The sequence below is a fragment of the Sceloporus occidentalis genome, unplaced genomic scaffold (genome assembly GCF_023333645.1).
Source record: "Sceloporus occidentalis isolate IW3139 unplaced genomic scaffold, rSceOcc1.0.p SCAF_6, whole genome shotgun sequence".
NCBI classification, from domain to species: Eukaryota; Metazoa; Chordata; class Lepidosauria; order Squamata; family Phrynosomatidae; genus Sceloporus; species Sceloporus occidentalis.
This window is the reverse complement of record NW_028316986.1, coordinates 104,556,592-104,571,559: the sequence shown is the minus strand read 5'-3', so window position 1 is coordinate 104,571,559 and position 14,968 is coordinate 104,556,592. Positions and strand designations below refer to the sequence as shown.

The 14,968-nt window shown below is 43.5% G+C and overlaps 1 protein-coding gene across 1 annotated transcript; it reads left to right on the top strand.

The window, feature by feature from the left end:
• The first annotated feature begins 1,061 nt into the window (after positions 1–1,061).
• SLC60A2 (solute carrier family 60 member 2) lies at positions 1,062–13,897 on the top strand. Its single transcript, XM_089530562.1, has 4 exons — positions 1,062–1,555; positions 4,463–4,631; positions 6,528–6,644; positions 9,341–13,897. Exons 1-4 carry the CDS (start codon positions 1,157–1,159, stop codon positions 10,555–10,557), a joined length of 1,902 nt encoding a protein of 633 aa, XP_089386688.1. The 5' UTR covers positions 1,062–1,156; the 3' UTR covers positions 10,558–13,897.
• The last annotated feature ends 1,071 nt before the right edge of the window (positions 13,898–14,968 follow it).

Sequence of the window (14,968 nt, the reverse complement as noted above, 5' to 3'; positions counted from 1 at the left end):
TTGTTTCCTGCCCTTTTTTTGGGGGTGGGGGAAGAAATAAAATAAAATAAATGCAGAAGAACGTATCTGGATAAGCCTGCTGGAAGAGACTGGTCTTCAGTGCTGTTTTAAATTTGGCAGCGTATTCAGAAAGACATTAAAACTGGCCTACATGCAACCGCTGGTCCCAGCTAAAGGAAGGACCAGGGATTGCATAAGTGCCAGGCCATTGCATTAATCTCCAGTTTAGTGGTTCTCAACTGTCCTAAATGCTGTGACCCTTTAATACAGTTCCTCCTCTTGTGGTGATGCCCAACCATAAGACTGCGGCGTCTTGGTTCCTAAGGCCATTGGAAATATGTGTTCTCTGATGGTCCTCGGCGACTCCTGCGAAAGGGTTGTTCGGCCCCCAGGTTGAGAACGCTGCTCTAGTGCAAAGAAAGTGATGCTGAGGAAGATGACTTTGACCGCATTTGGAGTGTGAAATGCCAGATGCCCAAGCTGCATTCAGGGAAGGACGGGGCACAAGGGGCCGTATTGCGCACATCGCTCTAAGACACACTGCAGGGATAACCCACTTCGATAGCGCTTTAACCGCCCGGGCTCAATGCTAGGCCATTCTGGGAGCGGGGTTTTTGTGAGACTTTTATCCTTCTCCTGCCACTATAAACTCCAACTCCCAGGATTCCCTAGCAGCACTGAGCCAGGGCAGTTAAAGCGGTCTCAGCTGGATTATTTCCGCAGTGTGTTTTGGGCCACAGATTGGATAACAGCCCATCAAGGATTTCCAGGAGAAAGGCAGCTCCGCTCTGGGCCCACAACAAACTCCAGTTCCCAGGATTCCATAGCCTTGAGCCAGCAGGGCAATTAAAGCGGTGCCAAATCGGATTATCTCTCCAGTGTAGAATCAGTCTTTGTAATATGAGGGTGGCATTTCCCCTGCTCTCTCGCTCGCTCTCTCTCCCTTTATAACGGTTTCCCGACCCAACTGTCAAAGAAGCCCCGCCCCCTCCTCGCGCAGCCCGGGGAGGCCATTTTGAGTGTGGGCAAAGCCCGCTCCAGTGAAGGACCAATCACCGGCGAGAGCGAGGGAAGAAAACAACCCTAACGGTTTTTTAACCAATGGGAGCTTAAAGAGGATCTGTGACGCAAACGGTGGGTGTGGGGAAAGCATCCAATGGCTAGGGTTTGGAGGCGTTTCCCGCCGCAGAGGTTTCTGGGAGTTGTAGTCTTGGAGGTGGCCACGTGGTGCCACAACAGAGCTATGGCGGCGGGGGAGCGGAGGAAGCAGGTCCGCTTCGCCCGCGTTGAAGAAGAAGAAGAAGAAGGAGAAGGAGAAAATGGCGGCGACGAGGAAGAAGATGAAGGAGGAGGATTTAAGGAGGGCGCTGAGGGGAAGGAGCCCTCCGGAGGAGAAGGAAGGGAAGCGCTGCTTTCTTCGGAGGTCAGGGTGGCTGGCGGAGGCGGCCCAGGGCGAAGGCGAGGAGCAGGAGAAGCAGCGCCCCCTCCGTCCCCGCTTCGCCGCGGGCTCATGTGGCTCACCTCGGCCGTCCTTTGCGCCGCTTTCCTGGGCCTGGTAAGCAGCCTCAGGGGCGCATGCGCACTGCGCGGATACTCCGCTTCGAAAGCGCTTTAACCGCTAGGGAACCCTGGGAAGTGTAGTCCATTTGTGGCAGCGCCAGATCTCTCTCTCTCTCTCTCTCTCCAGAGTAGTAATAATAATAATAATCATTAACATTAAAGCGTAATAATACATCATTAAACTTTATTTATGCCGCTTAATAACCCCGTTGTTCTTCTCAGCTCTGACTGCTTTGTTCTCCGTAGGGACATCTTCCAGGGCCTTCACTCCATGGCCGGCTTTAGCCAGCAGTCCATTAAATACGAATGGTCCAAATAGAAAGGAAGGCCGTCTGTGGCAGACGGAGTACCAGGAGGAACAGCTTAAAGCCAGCCTAAGATAACTCTAGCCCCGCGGCCTCAACGGCTTTAAAGGGTTTCCCAGCAGCCCTCTCAAACGGGGCTTTGGGCCTCATAGGCAGCTGGAGCCCTGGGACTTGTAGTTTCGCAAGGCCCTCACAGGGCTGGGAGTAGGAGCAGGGATCAGGAGCCTTCTTCGCCTTCCTTCCTTCCCTGCCGCCTACTCAGTCTCCTCTTCCCAGGACCAAGGCCTCTATTTCGGCCTTCTCTGGCATCCTCCATTTCTATTTCTGTGAGAGCTTTTAGCCTTTCTTTCTCTCGAGTGCCCCGTGTTTTGCGGTGCCTGTCCTCCTCCTCCTCCTCCTCCTCCTCCTCAATGGTTAGGAGGTCTGGCCCCCTGGCCTTGCAAAACTACACTTCCAAGGGCTCTTTAGGACGAGGTCAGAGAAGTGAAAGGGGCAGTAGGTAAAAGCCGAACTGCTTTATCCAGTGAACCAACAGCTCTGCAGACCAGACTCCTAGTTTGGCCGTGAAACCCACTGGGGGACCTTGGCAAGTCACACTCTCTCAGCCTCCTCAGGGGAAGGCAGTGCAAAGCCACTGGACAAATCTTGCCAAGTAAAACCCATGATAGAGTCCCCTTGTGTGTCTTCTGGGCCTTCAGGCGCCTATTCAAGCATTCAGACTTAGGGCAACCCTAAGGTGAACCTATCATGGGTTGGCATGTTTCATCAGAGGTGGTTCGCCACTGCCATCCTCTGAGGCTGAGAGAGTGTGATTTGCCCAAGGCCACCCAGTGGGTTTTCATGGCCAAGCTGGGATTTGAGCATTGTCTCCAGAGCCCTAATCCAACACTCAAACCACACTTTAGGATCACCGTAGATCCTATTTCAACAGTGTAGTAGTAGTAGTTCTTGTGTGCCTCGAAGCATCTCCAAATTATGGCAACCCTAAGGCGAGCCTGTTGTGGGGTTTTCTGGGTCTGGGACTGCGTGACTCACACAAGATTGCCCAGTCAAGACAACCTTGTATGAAGAAACTTGCCAAGAAAACTCCATGATAGGTTCACCTTAGGGTTGCCTTAAGCTGGAAAGGCTTGAAGGCACACAGCAGCACACACACAGGGTGACCCTGTCATGGGGTCTTCTTGGCAGGATCTCTTGGGTTTCCATGGCTGAGCAGAGAATCACATCCTGGTCTCCAGAGTCCTAGTCCAGCACTCAAACCACTGTGCCACACTGGCTCTCCCTGCAGTGTAGATGAACCCTCATTTAGAGCGGTGGAAGAGCTGGGGGCAAGGAGGAGTCTTGGCATGGAGCCTCTTCTTGAAAACGCTGTGCGAGTGACAGCCGGCAGGTGCAAGAAAGCACACAGGTGAAATCAAGGAAACTTGGTTCCTGGAAGAGACCCATGGAAACGGCTTCCTCAGGGTACACAGAAACCTTTTCTGGATGCTTCCATGGAGTGAAAAAGCAGTTTGTTAGTAAAAGACGCCCCCCCCCCCCGCCCCACTTCCTCCTCCCTACAGTGAAGTGTTAGGATTTATAGTCCTTGGCATAATTTGCAGGATAAAATATTAAAATGCAATAACAATGCTGTAAAGAAAGGAAACATTTCCGATTAAAAATCCCATTGTGGAAGAAAGGCGGGATAGAAACCCTTGAAATAAATAAACTAATAAATAAATATGATGATGGCTAGCAGTACACAATGGGATTAGATAAATTAGTGGATGAGAAGTTTGTCAAACGGCTACTAGCTATGATGACAATATGGGCTCCCCAGAAGCAAAGATGGCAGGCCTCTTAACACCAGTTGGTGCAGAATTGGCCTCATTTTGCTTTAATCATAGAATCATAGAGTTGGAAGAGACCACAAGGGCCATCCAGTCCAACCCCATTCTGCCATGCAGGAACTCTCAAAGCATACTCACCTGTCATGCTTTTATCTGTTTTAATACCGATAATAACAAGGTGCCTTAAGATCCAGTTGTGATAGGTCTTCTTTTCCTAGGGGGATGCAAATGTAAGTGAACAAAATAATGATGAATAATTTAAATTGTTTTACTGATTTCTTTCTAGTTATAAACCTTACAAGACTATAGTGTTACAAGCCTTTCCTAATGAGTTGTTGTTATGTATTACGCAAAGCACAATCTTTACAGTGTTCATTAATTTTACAGCGCTCTCTTTTAAATAAGCATCTATTGGGTCATCTGAAGTGTCAGCCAAATACTCTATTTTCTATCATTTTTGTGTGCAAATGTTTTTAATACTAGCAGGTGTATATTTCATTATTGCACCATCAGGTAGCAAAATGTGGGTATCATGAATAAAGGCAGCAAATTCTTAGTTATTAATTTTAGTAGCTTTTTTAATGTTGTGGAGGGAGAGAAGTGTTTGTAGGAATTATTGATTTATTTATTTTGCATCAAATACTTTGGATTCAGTAGTAAGTACCTTGATTTGTGCGGGAGGGATGGTGCGCAACGTCCTCCTCTGCCTGAGCAACATGTCTTATGCCAGCTTTGGCTTGGTTAACCACAGTTTGACTTGCTTTCCAGGGTATGGCCATTGCTATCCTAGGGCCCACTTTTCCAGACCTGGCTGCAAATGTGAACAAAAACGTCAGTCAGATCTCTTTCATCTTTGTGGGTCGTTCATCGGGGTATTTTGTTGGTTCTTTGATTGGTGGAATACTTGTTGACTGCATGAATGCCCATGTCCTCTTAGGTAAGTACACAGAATTGAACATTTGTGTTATATATCGTTGTAATAGGGGCTGTATATGTTTCCCTGTCTGGATGGGTAATTGCAAGTACTAATATATGGTGTATGGCATAACAGCCAGGATAGGTGCTTATAGCCTGATGCATGAAGTTGAACTCCTACATTGGCAGATCAAGAGGGGAAATGGGCAAGAGCCTGGATTCAGTCACCCTCCCTTTACTCTTTTATGGCAAACTCCTGATTGGTAGTATTTTAGTTCATACAGAAATGTCCATTATAGGGATGAGTCTGTTAACAATTTCACATGGGCTTACTCTTAAGTGTCTTCCATCCTGTTTTCTGTGGATTAAAAGAAAACACAATTGTTCTGCATTTTTCTCAAAAATATGCATTTTGTACAGATTTACCCCTGTAATACAAGCCCTTATACTGTGCAAGTATTTGTACAAGCCTTTCTAACAAAGAACAGTACTGTACATTATAAGAAAGCTGGAAAGAAAACAAACTTTGGAAGGTAATTGTATTATTATCCACATTAGTCTAGGGCATGTAATTTAGGCTGATTTGCTTGAATAAATGTTATCAAACCCAATTCTCCAATGTCCCTATAATATGAAAGGATAAGGTCTACTTTGATAGATGCATCATGCACACTGTCTAGCTCTTTATTCCTTGGGGGGCCACCAGCAGTAAAGTCAAATGTCATTAAATCCAGCCCTAATACAATGCATGACTTACCCTGTAGCCCAAACAGTCAGTTGTGTGACAATAAAGATGCACAGGCAACCAGAGATTTTCCATACTTTCCCTGTCAAATGTCTTTCTGTCAGAGACTCGTCAAACATGCAGAGCTTCACGTGGCACTCTTGAAATGAATTTGTTTAGCTTAATCTTTCCAAGTGTTTTTAGAAAAATAGCCCTATAGGGTTTCATCCAAGTTGTTGTATTCCTTTGTTTGTGCACACAGAGGTTGGCATCCAGCTCAGCAGTTATGAGACTGTAAGCTGGACATACCATCTTGTAAATGCTAGGAATTCACATTGTTAATGGCCAAATGTGACCCTCAAAAGGCAGCACTCCCTCCCCTCACCCAAAGGCTGTGCATAATGTTCCAGATCAGGGCACTGGGAAATGACATCTGCAGTAGTCTCTCCTAAACTTGGGAGAAGCAGTTATAGCAGGACCCCAAGAGGTCTCTCCAGCTCCCTGTTCTTGATGTGCTCTGTGACTAGGAGAGTGCTGGCATCATTTCCCAGAACTCTGATCTGCAGTGCCTTGGAAACCTTTTGGTTGAGGTGCTGCCAGACTGAGAAGATAGGTTTTTAGAAGGGGTGGCATCATCAGACATAACTAAGATAATGGTGCTTTTTTACCATAGTTATATTTGACAGTGCAGGATCTTTGCTAATATATTTTCTGTGCTGTTAGAAATTTTGTGCTGAAGGAAATGCTTTTGTACACTTTCAGCTTTCTTCTTTTGGGAGGTGAACAGTACAGTTTTATGCATGCCCACTGGGACTGTGTGCAAGACTGAAGCCTGTGCATGCTTCTGAGGTCAGAATGTAGTATTGGATTTCAGAATTCTTGATAAGGGATACTCAACCTGTATTAATAAAAATTGAGGTTTGGGGTTTTTGTTTTGTTTTGTTTTGTTCTGGTAATTCAGTAAAGACCATGTAATGCCAAACCACCTCTGATGGTTTATTGCTTAAGAAAACTGTAAAATTCCTGGGGTAACGATAAGTCAACAAGTGACTTGAAGGCATATACACACACAAAGACCATGAGCAACAAATCTAGTGAAACTGTTTTTGTGGACTTTTTGTACAAAAAGCTAAGTCTGGAAATGTAGCTAGCTATTTTACAAATCATTAATTCTTAAATATCTCTACTTTATAGGCTTGTCTATGCTGGCAACAGCCATGGGCCTGTATGCCATCCCATGGTGTAAGACAGCACTCTTGCTCACAGCCATGATGTCTGTCATTGGTTTTTCAATGGGAGTCCTGGATACAGGTAAAAGAACCAACAGCAGCAACTGCTTTTTTGGCAGCAGTCTGTCTGTTATATTAAGTGTTATTGAATGAGGAGTGTTTTGAATCCCTTAAATGTAAATTGCTTTACTGACTTGCTGGCATTTTAATGATAAGTGCATTGCACCATGCATCCAGAGCTCTTGAACTTGCATCCTGCTTATTTCAGCCAAAGGGCAAACTATACATGCCACTCAGTTGTGTGCCATTGTTCCTTTCATTCTTTTGTTTTGTTATTTGTTTGGGGGGGGGGGAGATTACACATAACTAAGTATTGTGGCTCTTTGGGGTTCTGAGGCAGCTGATTGTGCACATACAGGTTCACTGAGTCTTTTGAAAAGAAGAGGATACCCAGGAGGAGACCTGAGTATAGGATGCCCCTTATGCAATAACAAAGAGTTACATTTGGCATCCTGTGAGATGAAAGCAAACGTTAAGCTCCTTCAAGTGTCACTGTTGCTGGTAGATGGCCATGAAGTCATTACATTTGAGCTGTCAAAATCCTGAATCACAGTGAAATCAGTACATTTGGAACTTCATGGCCAGGCTTCAAAGAAACTGCTTCATCAATTGGTTGGAAACTATTCCACCCACTAGTTACACACTACAGGACTTTGGGAGACCAGGTTTAAATCCCCAGTAAGCCACAGAAACTGACTGGATGACCTTGGGTAAGTCACACTCTGTCACCTTCAGATGAAGGCAATGGCAAACCACCTCTGAATAAATCTTGCCTATGACTGGGTTGCCATAAATGTCATATGGTAACCTGGAACACCTATAATAACTACATTGTGTGTGGAATGTCAAGGGCACCATGTTGAAGGACCATTGTAGCTCCCATTCAATCTTACATGCTGCACCAACAATAAAGATCAATCTTTTTATTCCCTTGCTTGTTTTTAGATAAATCCCTCTGAAACACAATGTTTTAGAAGAAAGACTGTATAATAAATTCAGTTGCTATTTGCTTTCACTAATAGAGTAGGGCCTTCTTTACTTGGTGGCTAGGTATTAGAAGTACGCCTTTAATTCTAGTTGGCTGGCCTTTTTTCATCTCCCTTCCTGCATTTAGCTCTGGTCTTTCTTTCTTTCATTCCCATTTTCCTGTTTGTTATATTCAGTTCTAGGTAGCCATGGCTTCTAGGGAAAGTCCTTGTTCCCCAAGGGGGTGAAAACCCTGATAATGTGAAAAAGTTAAGAGTCTGAAAGGACTTTGTAAGTCTCCTGTTTTCCCCCTGCTAGATGATAGAAGCAGAAAAAACGGATGTGGGCGGGGCTGGGTTGGCTGGCTGCATCTCGAGGGCCCTCCTAGTCTCCTCCTCCCTCGTTCCGCCCCAAGGGTGGAAACAAACTTGCACGCACGTTGCAGACAAACTCAACTTTTAATAACAGTTTCCAACCCGGTGTCTTCAACTACACAACAGGGCCGCTCCAGGCCTTCCCTTCACCCTCCACGTTCCCCACCAGATGAATTCCGCTGCCCTAGTCCTTAGGCGTCTTCCTCGGCGTCTCGTCCCCTCTGAGCCACTCGTCCCCCGGAATGTTTCTCCAATGGCTCGAGGTCAGCCTTCTCCCTCTCTCGGGGCTCTGGACCCGTCTGCCACTGTTCTCCTCTAGGGTCCCACCAAGCCTCTTCCAATCGCGCCCAGTGGCCCAAGTCTCCGCGTCCGGGAATGGGAACTCGCCCTCTATCCTTGGGTCCCGCAGGGACACTTCCTCATGGGGTCCCTTTCTCCGTCCCCCAGACCTGGCCTGAAGTATCGCTGGGCTCCCGTCTCTCAGGGCCCTTCTCTTTACCTCCGCTTTCCCTTCTCCGACCGCTACTCCCCGGCCTCCTCTTCCGCCACGTGTTCCTCCTCCCGGCCGCCTCTCTCCTCCTCTTATCTCCCCGGGCTTGACTCCACCTGCCCCTTGCTCCGCCTCCCCTCTTTCTCGCTCCACCTGACCCTCATCAGCCCCTTCAGCCCTCCCTCCTAAGGGTACTGCCTCACTACAACGGACTTCAAACAGAGACCTACAACATGTCAAGCTCCCATTAACACCCTCTTTCCTTTGAAACTACTAAACAGATGCACTCCAGTTTCTTCCTGTCTGCCTGCCTGCCTGCCTTCCTTCCTTTCTGATTTTCCATCTGTGCGTTGTCTACTCTCATTCAGCCGTATGTGTTGTCTAGCCTTTTGTCCTTTGCATTTTAAGTTTGCCACATTATTCTCCCTGTTGAATCCTTAGCATATTTTTGGTTTCTTTATTTAACATCAGTAACTTGTCTGCCTCCATTCCTTTGTTCTTCTCTACTCTGGTTCTTACATAATTGCTGCTCTAAGTGTAATTGTTTTAATTGAAGCAATTTTGCATTTTATATGTAAGCCGCATATTTAATAGTGTATATTTTATAAGCTCGAATCAAAAATCTTTTGCTAATGTCTCCAGTGTAAGCCTAAAGCACTACATTTCTGTGGTCCACTTTGAATCTAGCCTCAGACATACTGATCAGCTGTCAGGTGTGATGGGGAATAGGTGGCAACAAGAGAAGGAGAAGCAAGAATAGAAAATAGGCTGGTTGGAAGTTTCTGCTTCCCTTTGAGTTTGTCTATTTTAACTCTTGGACTTTTCCAGTCATTCTTTACATGCAAACCTGATTCTGATTGAGTGACTGTTTGTTTGTTTGCCTTACAGGTGGCAATGTTGTTGCTTTGGACACATGGGGGACAGAGGCAGGACCACATATGCAAGCTTTACATTTCAGTTTTGCACTGGGTGCTTTTGTGGCTCCCATCCTGGCCAAGATGGCATTGGGTGACTCTACTATGGATCCACAGGCCCACCAGGGTGGTACCAATGACAGTCAGCCTGCTGTGGATTCTCTTCCTGCTCTTACGTCATCACAGAAGCTACATTTCACCTTGAACTTGATGTGGTCTTATGCTGTGATAGGCACTTACCTCTTGCTTGTCGCATTGTTTTTCTTTGTTTTATATTGGAAGACCAGGACTGTTAGGGACAGAAGGAAACTTTCCACACAGAAATACAAGTTTGCCAAATACCACTATGCCCTCATAATTATTCTCTCCATATTCTTTTTTTTTTATGTTGGAGCAGAGGTAACCTATGGGTCTTATATTTTTACTTATGCAAAAACCCACGTTGGCATGAAGGAAAGTGAAGCAGCAGGGTTGAATGCTGCCTTTTGGGGATCGTTTGCAGCTTGCAGGGCATTGGCAATCTGTTTGGCTGCCTGCTCTTATCCTGGGGCTATGATCCTCCTGAGTATCATATGCTCCACGGTGTCGTCGTTGTTCCTGACACTGTTCAATACACACTCCATCTCTCTGTGGCTTGGCTCGGCAGTGTATGGAGCATCAATGGCCACCATCTTCCCAAGTGGCATATCCTGGATTGAACAGTATACCACTATCCAAGGGAAATCAGCAGCATTGTTTGTGATGGGTGCAGCTATGGGGGAAATGTGTATTCCAGCAGTGGTTGGCTTCCTTCAAGGATTCCATCCTACTGTCCCTGTGCTCATGTATACTGCGCTGGGAGCATCAGTCATGACTGCAGTGCTGTTCCCTGTCCTGTATAAATTAGCTACGTCACCCAGTGATGCTAAGCTGAATGATACTGGAGACAGGAAACTCCGGGAAGCATTATTGTCCAACTCTCACCTTGAGGAGGAGGACGGGGAAGATGGCAGAGAATGGAATGAAGTAGACTTTGAAGTGATCGAAATGAATAACACTCAGCAGAATTCAGTCATCGAAACATCTAAGAAGATCCCAGGGGAGTCTACACTGGCTACTTCCAGCCATCCTTCTTCAGGAAACACGTTCACTTCTTCTCCTGTGCTTTCTATTGGATCCCCAAGACGAAAGAATTCAAGTAAAAATGACTAAGGGGCTCTTCTACAGCAAGATGTCTAACTCCTATTCTATAAACGTGATAATACTGTAGCGGTGAGAAGCTTGGTAAATTCCAGTTGAGGCTGCTTTGTTTAAAAGCATGTCTGAGCATGTACCATAGAGGAATATTGTGGGGGAGCTCATCTGGATGAACATGTTGGTAATAGAAAAATAAGGCAGAATTGATACTGTAATATTGATACTGTAATCACTCCTCAAGCTTGTGTGATGGTAAAGTAATTTTGTGTTGCAGAAAGGATTCATCTGCTGACGTCACCGTCGGCTTCTTAAGCCTTCACCAAGGCAGTTTACATTTGATTTAAAACCACTTGAACAAGCACAGGCTTGGTCTTGAGTTCTGGGAGCAGCCTGGGTGGTCCTCATCTTTTATTTTAGTTGTTATTTCAGTTTCTAGCACTACCTTAATGTGGCTATCTAGATAACATATGCCCTTGGATGCTGTTGCATCTTCTAAAAACTGCGTTTCAGAGTGGCATTTGTATATTCCTTGAAAAGCAAGGGCATTCTTGCTTATGAACATGTTTACTTATTCCCATATATTTCTGCATGCTGTTTATAATCAACATCAGTTTCTGTACTACTTCCAAGACTGATTCACAAACACTTCCTTCTTATCCAAGATAATACTGAATATTTATTTTGTTGGGTTCATCCTTGGAAGAAAAATCCAGATATTGGTCTATCCTACACTCAGGTGTCCCTGCTTACAGAATATAAGATTCCCTTTATAAAATTACCCTTGATTGTGCCATGTGATGACATTACCCTTGCTAGAGCATGCAGGATGTTGTTTATTATAACCTCTTCTTTTATTAGGAGAAGAGTAAGGCTGCTACATGGTCTTATTCAAATGATAATGCAAAGGGTATTGTAGTATGCTGCTTTCTGACATGAAATGCTGTAATCTAGGTCTTGCCATAAATTTTATTTTCATATTGTGGAAAATGGGGATTTACCAAATACATTTTTTTGTTTATAATTTATAACATAATATCACAATGGTGATTGATGCTCAGGTGTAATGGAGGTGAACAGGTTTGAACTTAGGAGTGACCTTCACTCAGGTTGGCAAAGGTGGGTGGTTAATGTGAAATTGCTGTAGAGGATATATGATCTATATATATGATGTATATATGATGCATATATAGCTATAGATAGATATATGATCTATAGATATGTGATCTGTATATAGCTATGGATAGATATATGATCTCCTGTAGAATGTAGAGAAAACTGAATGTGTGCCTTGCAGACTAGTTTTGATCATGAAATTTAGAATATGCTTTTATATTCCCTTTGTGGTTTTCAGGTATGGTACTGGATTTTAAAATTGAATGTATGGGATATCTGTGCACAAATATTTTGCTGTTGCCGCAGTGGAATTCTTGTTAAGTGGCCTTAGATTTTAATGGCAATATAATATGTTCATTGTGAAACATTAAAGACTAGAACTTAAAAAATGAAAGACTATCATTAGCTATGCCTGTAGATTAGTCAGTTTAAAATGATAATTCGACTACCTCACAGGGGTGTTCTGGAATAAAGCATTTCATATTAAAAGTTGGTGAAATAAGAATGTACTTTTTAAAAGATGAGACACATTGTAGTAATGTATACTGCATTTGTACACTTATTCATAGGTTTAACTCGCAAATACAAGTTTGGTTCCTGATGTCCACATGAACAGAACATCAATGTGTTTAAGCAGATTTTTTTCCCAGTTTTAATAAGAACATGATCCAAAGTGCTACTCCAGACATGCAGAAAGGGCTTGAATATGCCTACAAGGATAAGTTCTCTCCTTTGACTGCCAGTGTCTCCTTTCGTATTTCAAGCCCTGAATTTCAAAGGAGGGTTGCCTCTGTTTCAAGAGAAGCTTCTGAGATTTCTCTTTTGTCTACGACCATTTTATGTAAATACTCTATATAGGCAGACGAGATTTACTCTGCAATAGGGAGAGCTGCTTTTGCAGAACTACAAATCCAACATTCCTTTGATCAGCCTGTTTTGTTTTGTTTTGTTTTTGGTTCTGGGCTAAAATACATTATACATTGATTAGTAGCATTTTCAGCAGTCAAATCGAAAGCATGATAAAAACACACCAAGATTTCTGTTTTGGAGAATATTGGTGTTTGTTATATAAAGGTAATTTGGGTGGTTTTTTTACTCATTCTTGTCAAGCAGAAAAACAAAAAACAAAAACCTACTGCAATTATAAACTTAGTCTTTCCTGGTGGTGTATATATTCCTGGTATTTGTGTGTTTGTAATTCAGTAAACTGGCATTATGAAGCAGATCAGCCCTGCACTTTGACTTGCACCTTTTGGCACTTTGTTTTAACTGTCAAATGTAATGTTTGCCTTAAATATTGCCTGTGTGACTTGGGTATCAATGGTTTATTTTTATTTTACTTTTCTTAAGTGTGTCCATTGGTGGGGTTGTTTTTTTGTAATGCAACTAGAGTGATTATTTGTGTTTACAGGGGTTTGAGAAAATGTGATTTTTCTTCAATAAACTATATCTTTACTAAAAAGAGTCATAAGCATGTTCTTAGGGTGTCAGATAATCAGGTCCATGAGTATCCATGAGTGGACAGCGTGAATTTTATTCATGGTTTTGTTTATTGAATTTCTAAATGGTACAGAAAATTGAGGGAAATTATAAGTAAGCAAATAGGTGAGTTTGTTTAGTAAGGAAAGAAGTGAGGGGGTGTAAATGGCTAATTTAACTGCAGTTTTTGTCTAAACTGTTTCCTCCTATTTATTTGTACCTTCTTCTGGAGTGAGGGGACTGTGGCATTTTTGCTGCCTTTCTTGAGTTGTACAGTTAGCTCTGTTATGAGCCTACTTACTGAGTGGAGTAACATAGACTTAAAGGATTTTTATTTGCAGAGACTATCACAAGGATGTCTTTGCAGGTGCTTGATGTAGTACATCCAGGATCACATTTAATGTATATAACTGCTTTTCTCCCATAACTGGTATTCAGTTTGACTCACAGGAAAATTAAAAAAATAAAATAAAGATCCTTACGTCTAAATAATATCCAGAGATGTGCAGTGCTTCTCAAGCTCTCTTGTGTAGGGATGGCAATGCGTTTCTAATGTGCCAGGGATTGGTAACATACACTGTATGTGGCCATTGGCTTTGCTATTTCTTTTATTTCTTGGAAAGCATGAACAGGGTCCTGATAGCTCATAGGCTACCAGTGGTTTATGGGCCACCACTTTGAGTAGTACTATCTCAGTAGAGTTTGTAATATACCACAGGATAAGGAAACTGCTTTAGCTTTACATGCTGTATCTTGTAATCTTTCAATTCAATAAAAGATCCAGATTTGTCTTTCCATCAGCAAAAAGACTTTCTGGAAAGAGTGTAGAAAGATGTTTTTGTTGACCTTCATTCACTTGGGTAGCCCTTTATATGGAAATGTATGGAGGCTTGAAAACAGTTGCTTGTTTATATTACTTTGAGGATGTAGCCTCTGACTACTTCATCTGTTCCTTAGAGTGATTATTAGTTTCTCTATTTGTCTTGCAACACCCCTGCCACTGCTGCCAAAGCAGACTTCCAGGAAGGGTCTGGGGAAATGGTGCCTTTTGACATTTTAATGTAGGATATAACTCCTTTATATGATAGTATTGTCTTGGGTAGGTGCTACAGACAGGATTTAGCTACTACGGGTTGAGTGTCCCTTATCCTGAATTCTGAAATACTCTAAAATTTTCCACATGAGTGGCTGAGGTAGTGACACTTTTGCTTTCTTATAATTTGGTGTACACAAACTTTGTTTCATCCCCCAAATTATTAAAATATTGTGTATAATTTCCCTCATCCTTCACCACTGGCTGACCTGGTTAGGCCAGCTGGGCAATTGCAGTCCAATGCATTTGCCATCCAACCGAGTGATAACATGTCACCTTGGAACTCTGTCCATTACCCTCCTGGCCTGCCAAAATAACAGGCAGTCTTACTTTGTTCTGCAAGAAGCGTGTTCAGCGTACAAAAAACTAAATCTAATTGCTGGTCCCGACAAAAGTACACCCACCCAAGAGTAAGAGTTATCACGTTTACTTACTTGAATCAATGGGTCTACTGTAGTTGGGGCAAGCTGTTAGCATTAAGGCATACTCTGGTAAATATTGGCTGGCATCCTATTACTGACATAAGGAAACATAACTGAAAGCTATGGCTGTGTCTTGAACTTTTTTGGTGTTGTAGAGAGAGAAATTCATAACTTCCGTCACACAACCAAAAACTTAGTGGCCAGTGGAGAGCAGAAGGATCTGGATATGTCTTTATAGCCAGCTACAGAACACCAACAGTAGTGCCCTGAACCGCCTGGGGCTCCTCCACAGGATAATATTTTTGCATAGTTTAGGCAG

Coding starts and splice junctions, on each gene's coding strand:
- SLC60A2 (XM_089530562.1), top strand. CDS start 1,157: ATGGCTAGGGTTTGGAGGCGTTTCCCGCCGCAGAGGTTTCTGGGAGTT. Junction 1,556..4,462: donor GCGCCGCTTTCCTGGGCCTG/GTAAGCAGCCTC, acceptor CTTGCTTTCCAG/GGTATGGCCATTGCTATCCT. Junction 4,632..6,527: donor GAATGCCCATGTCCTCTTAG/GTAAGTACACAG, acceptor TCTACTTTATAG/GCTTGTCTATGCTGGCAACA.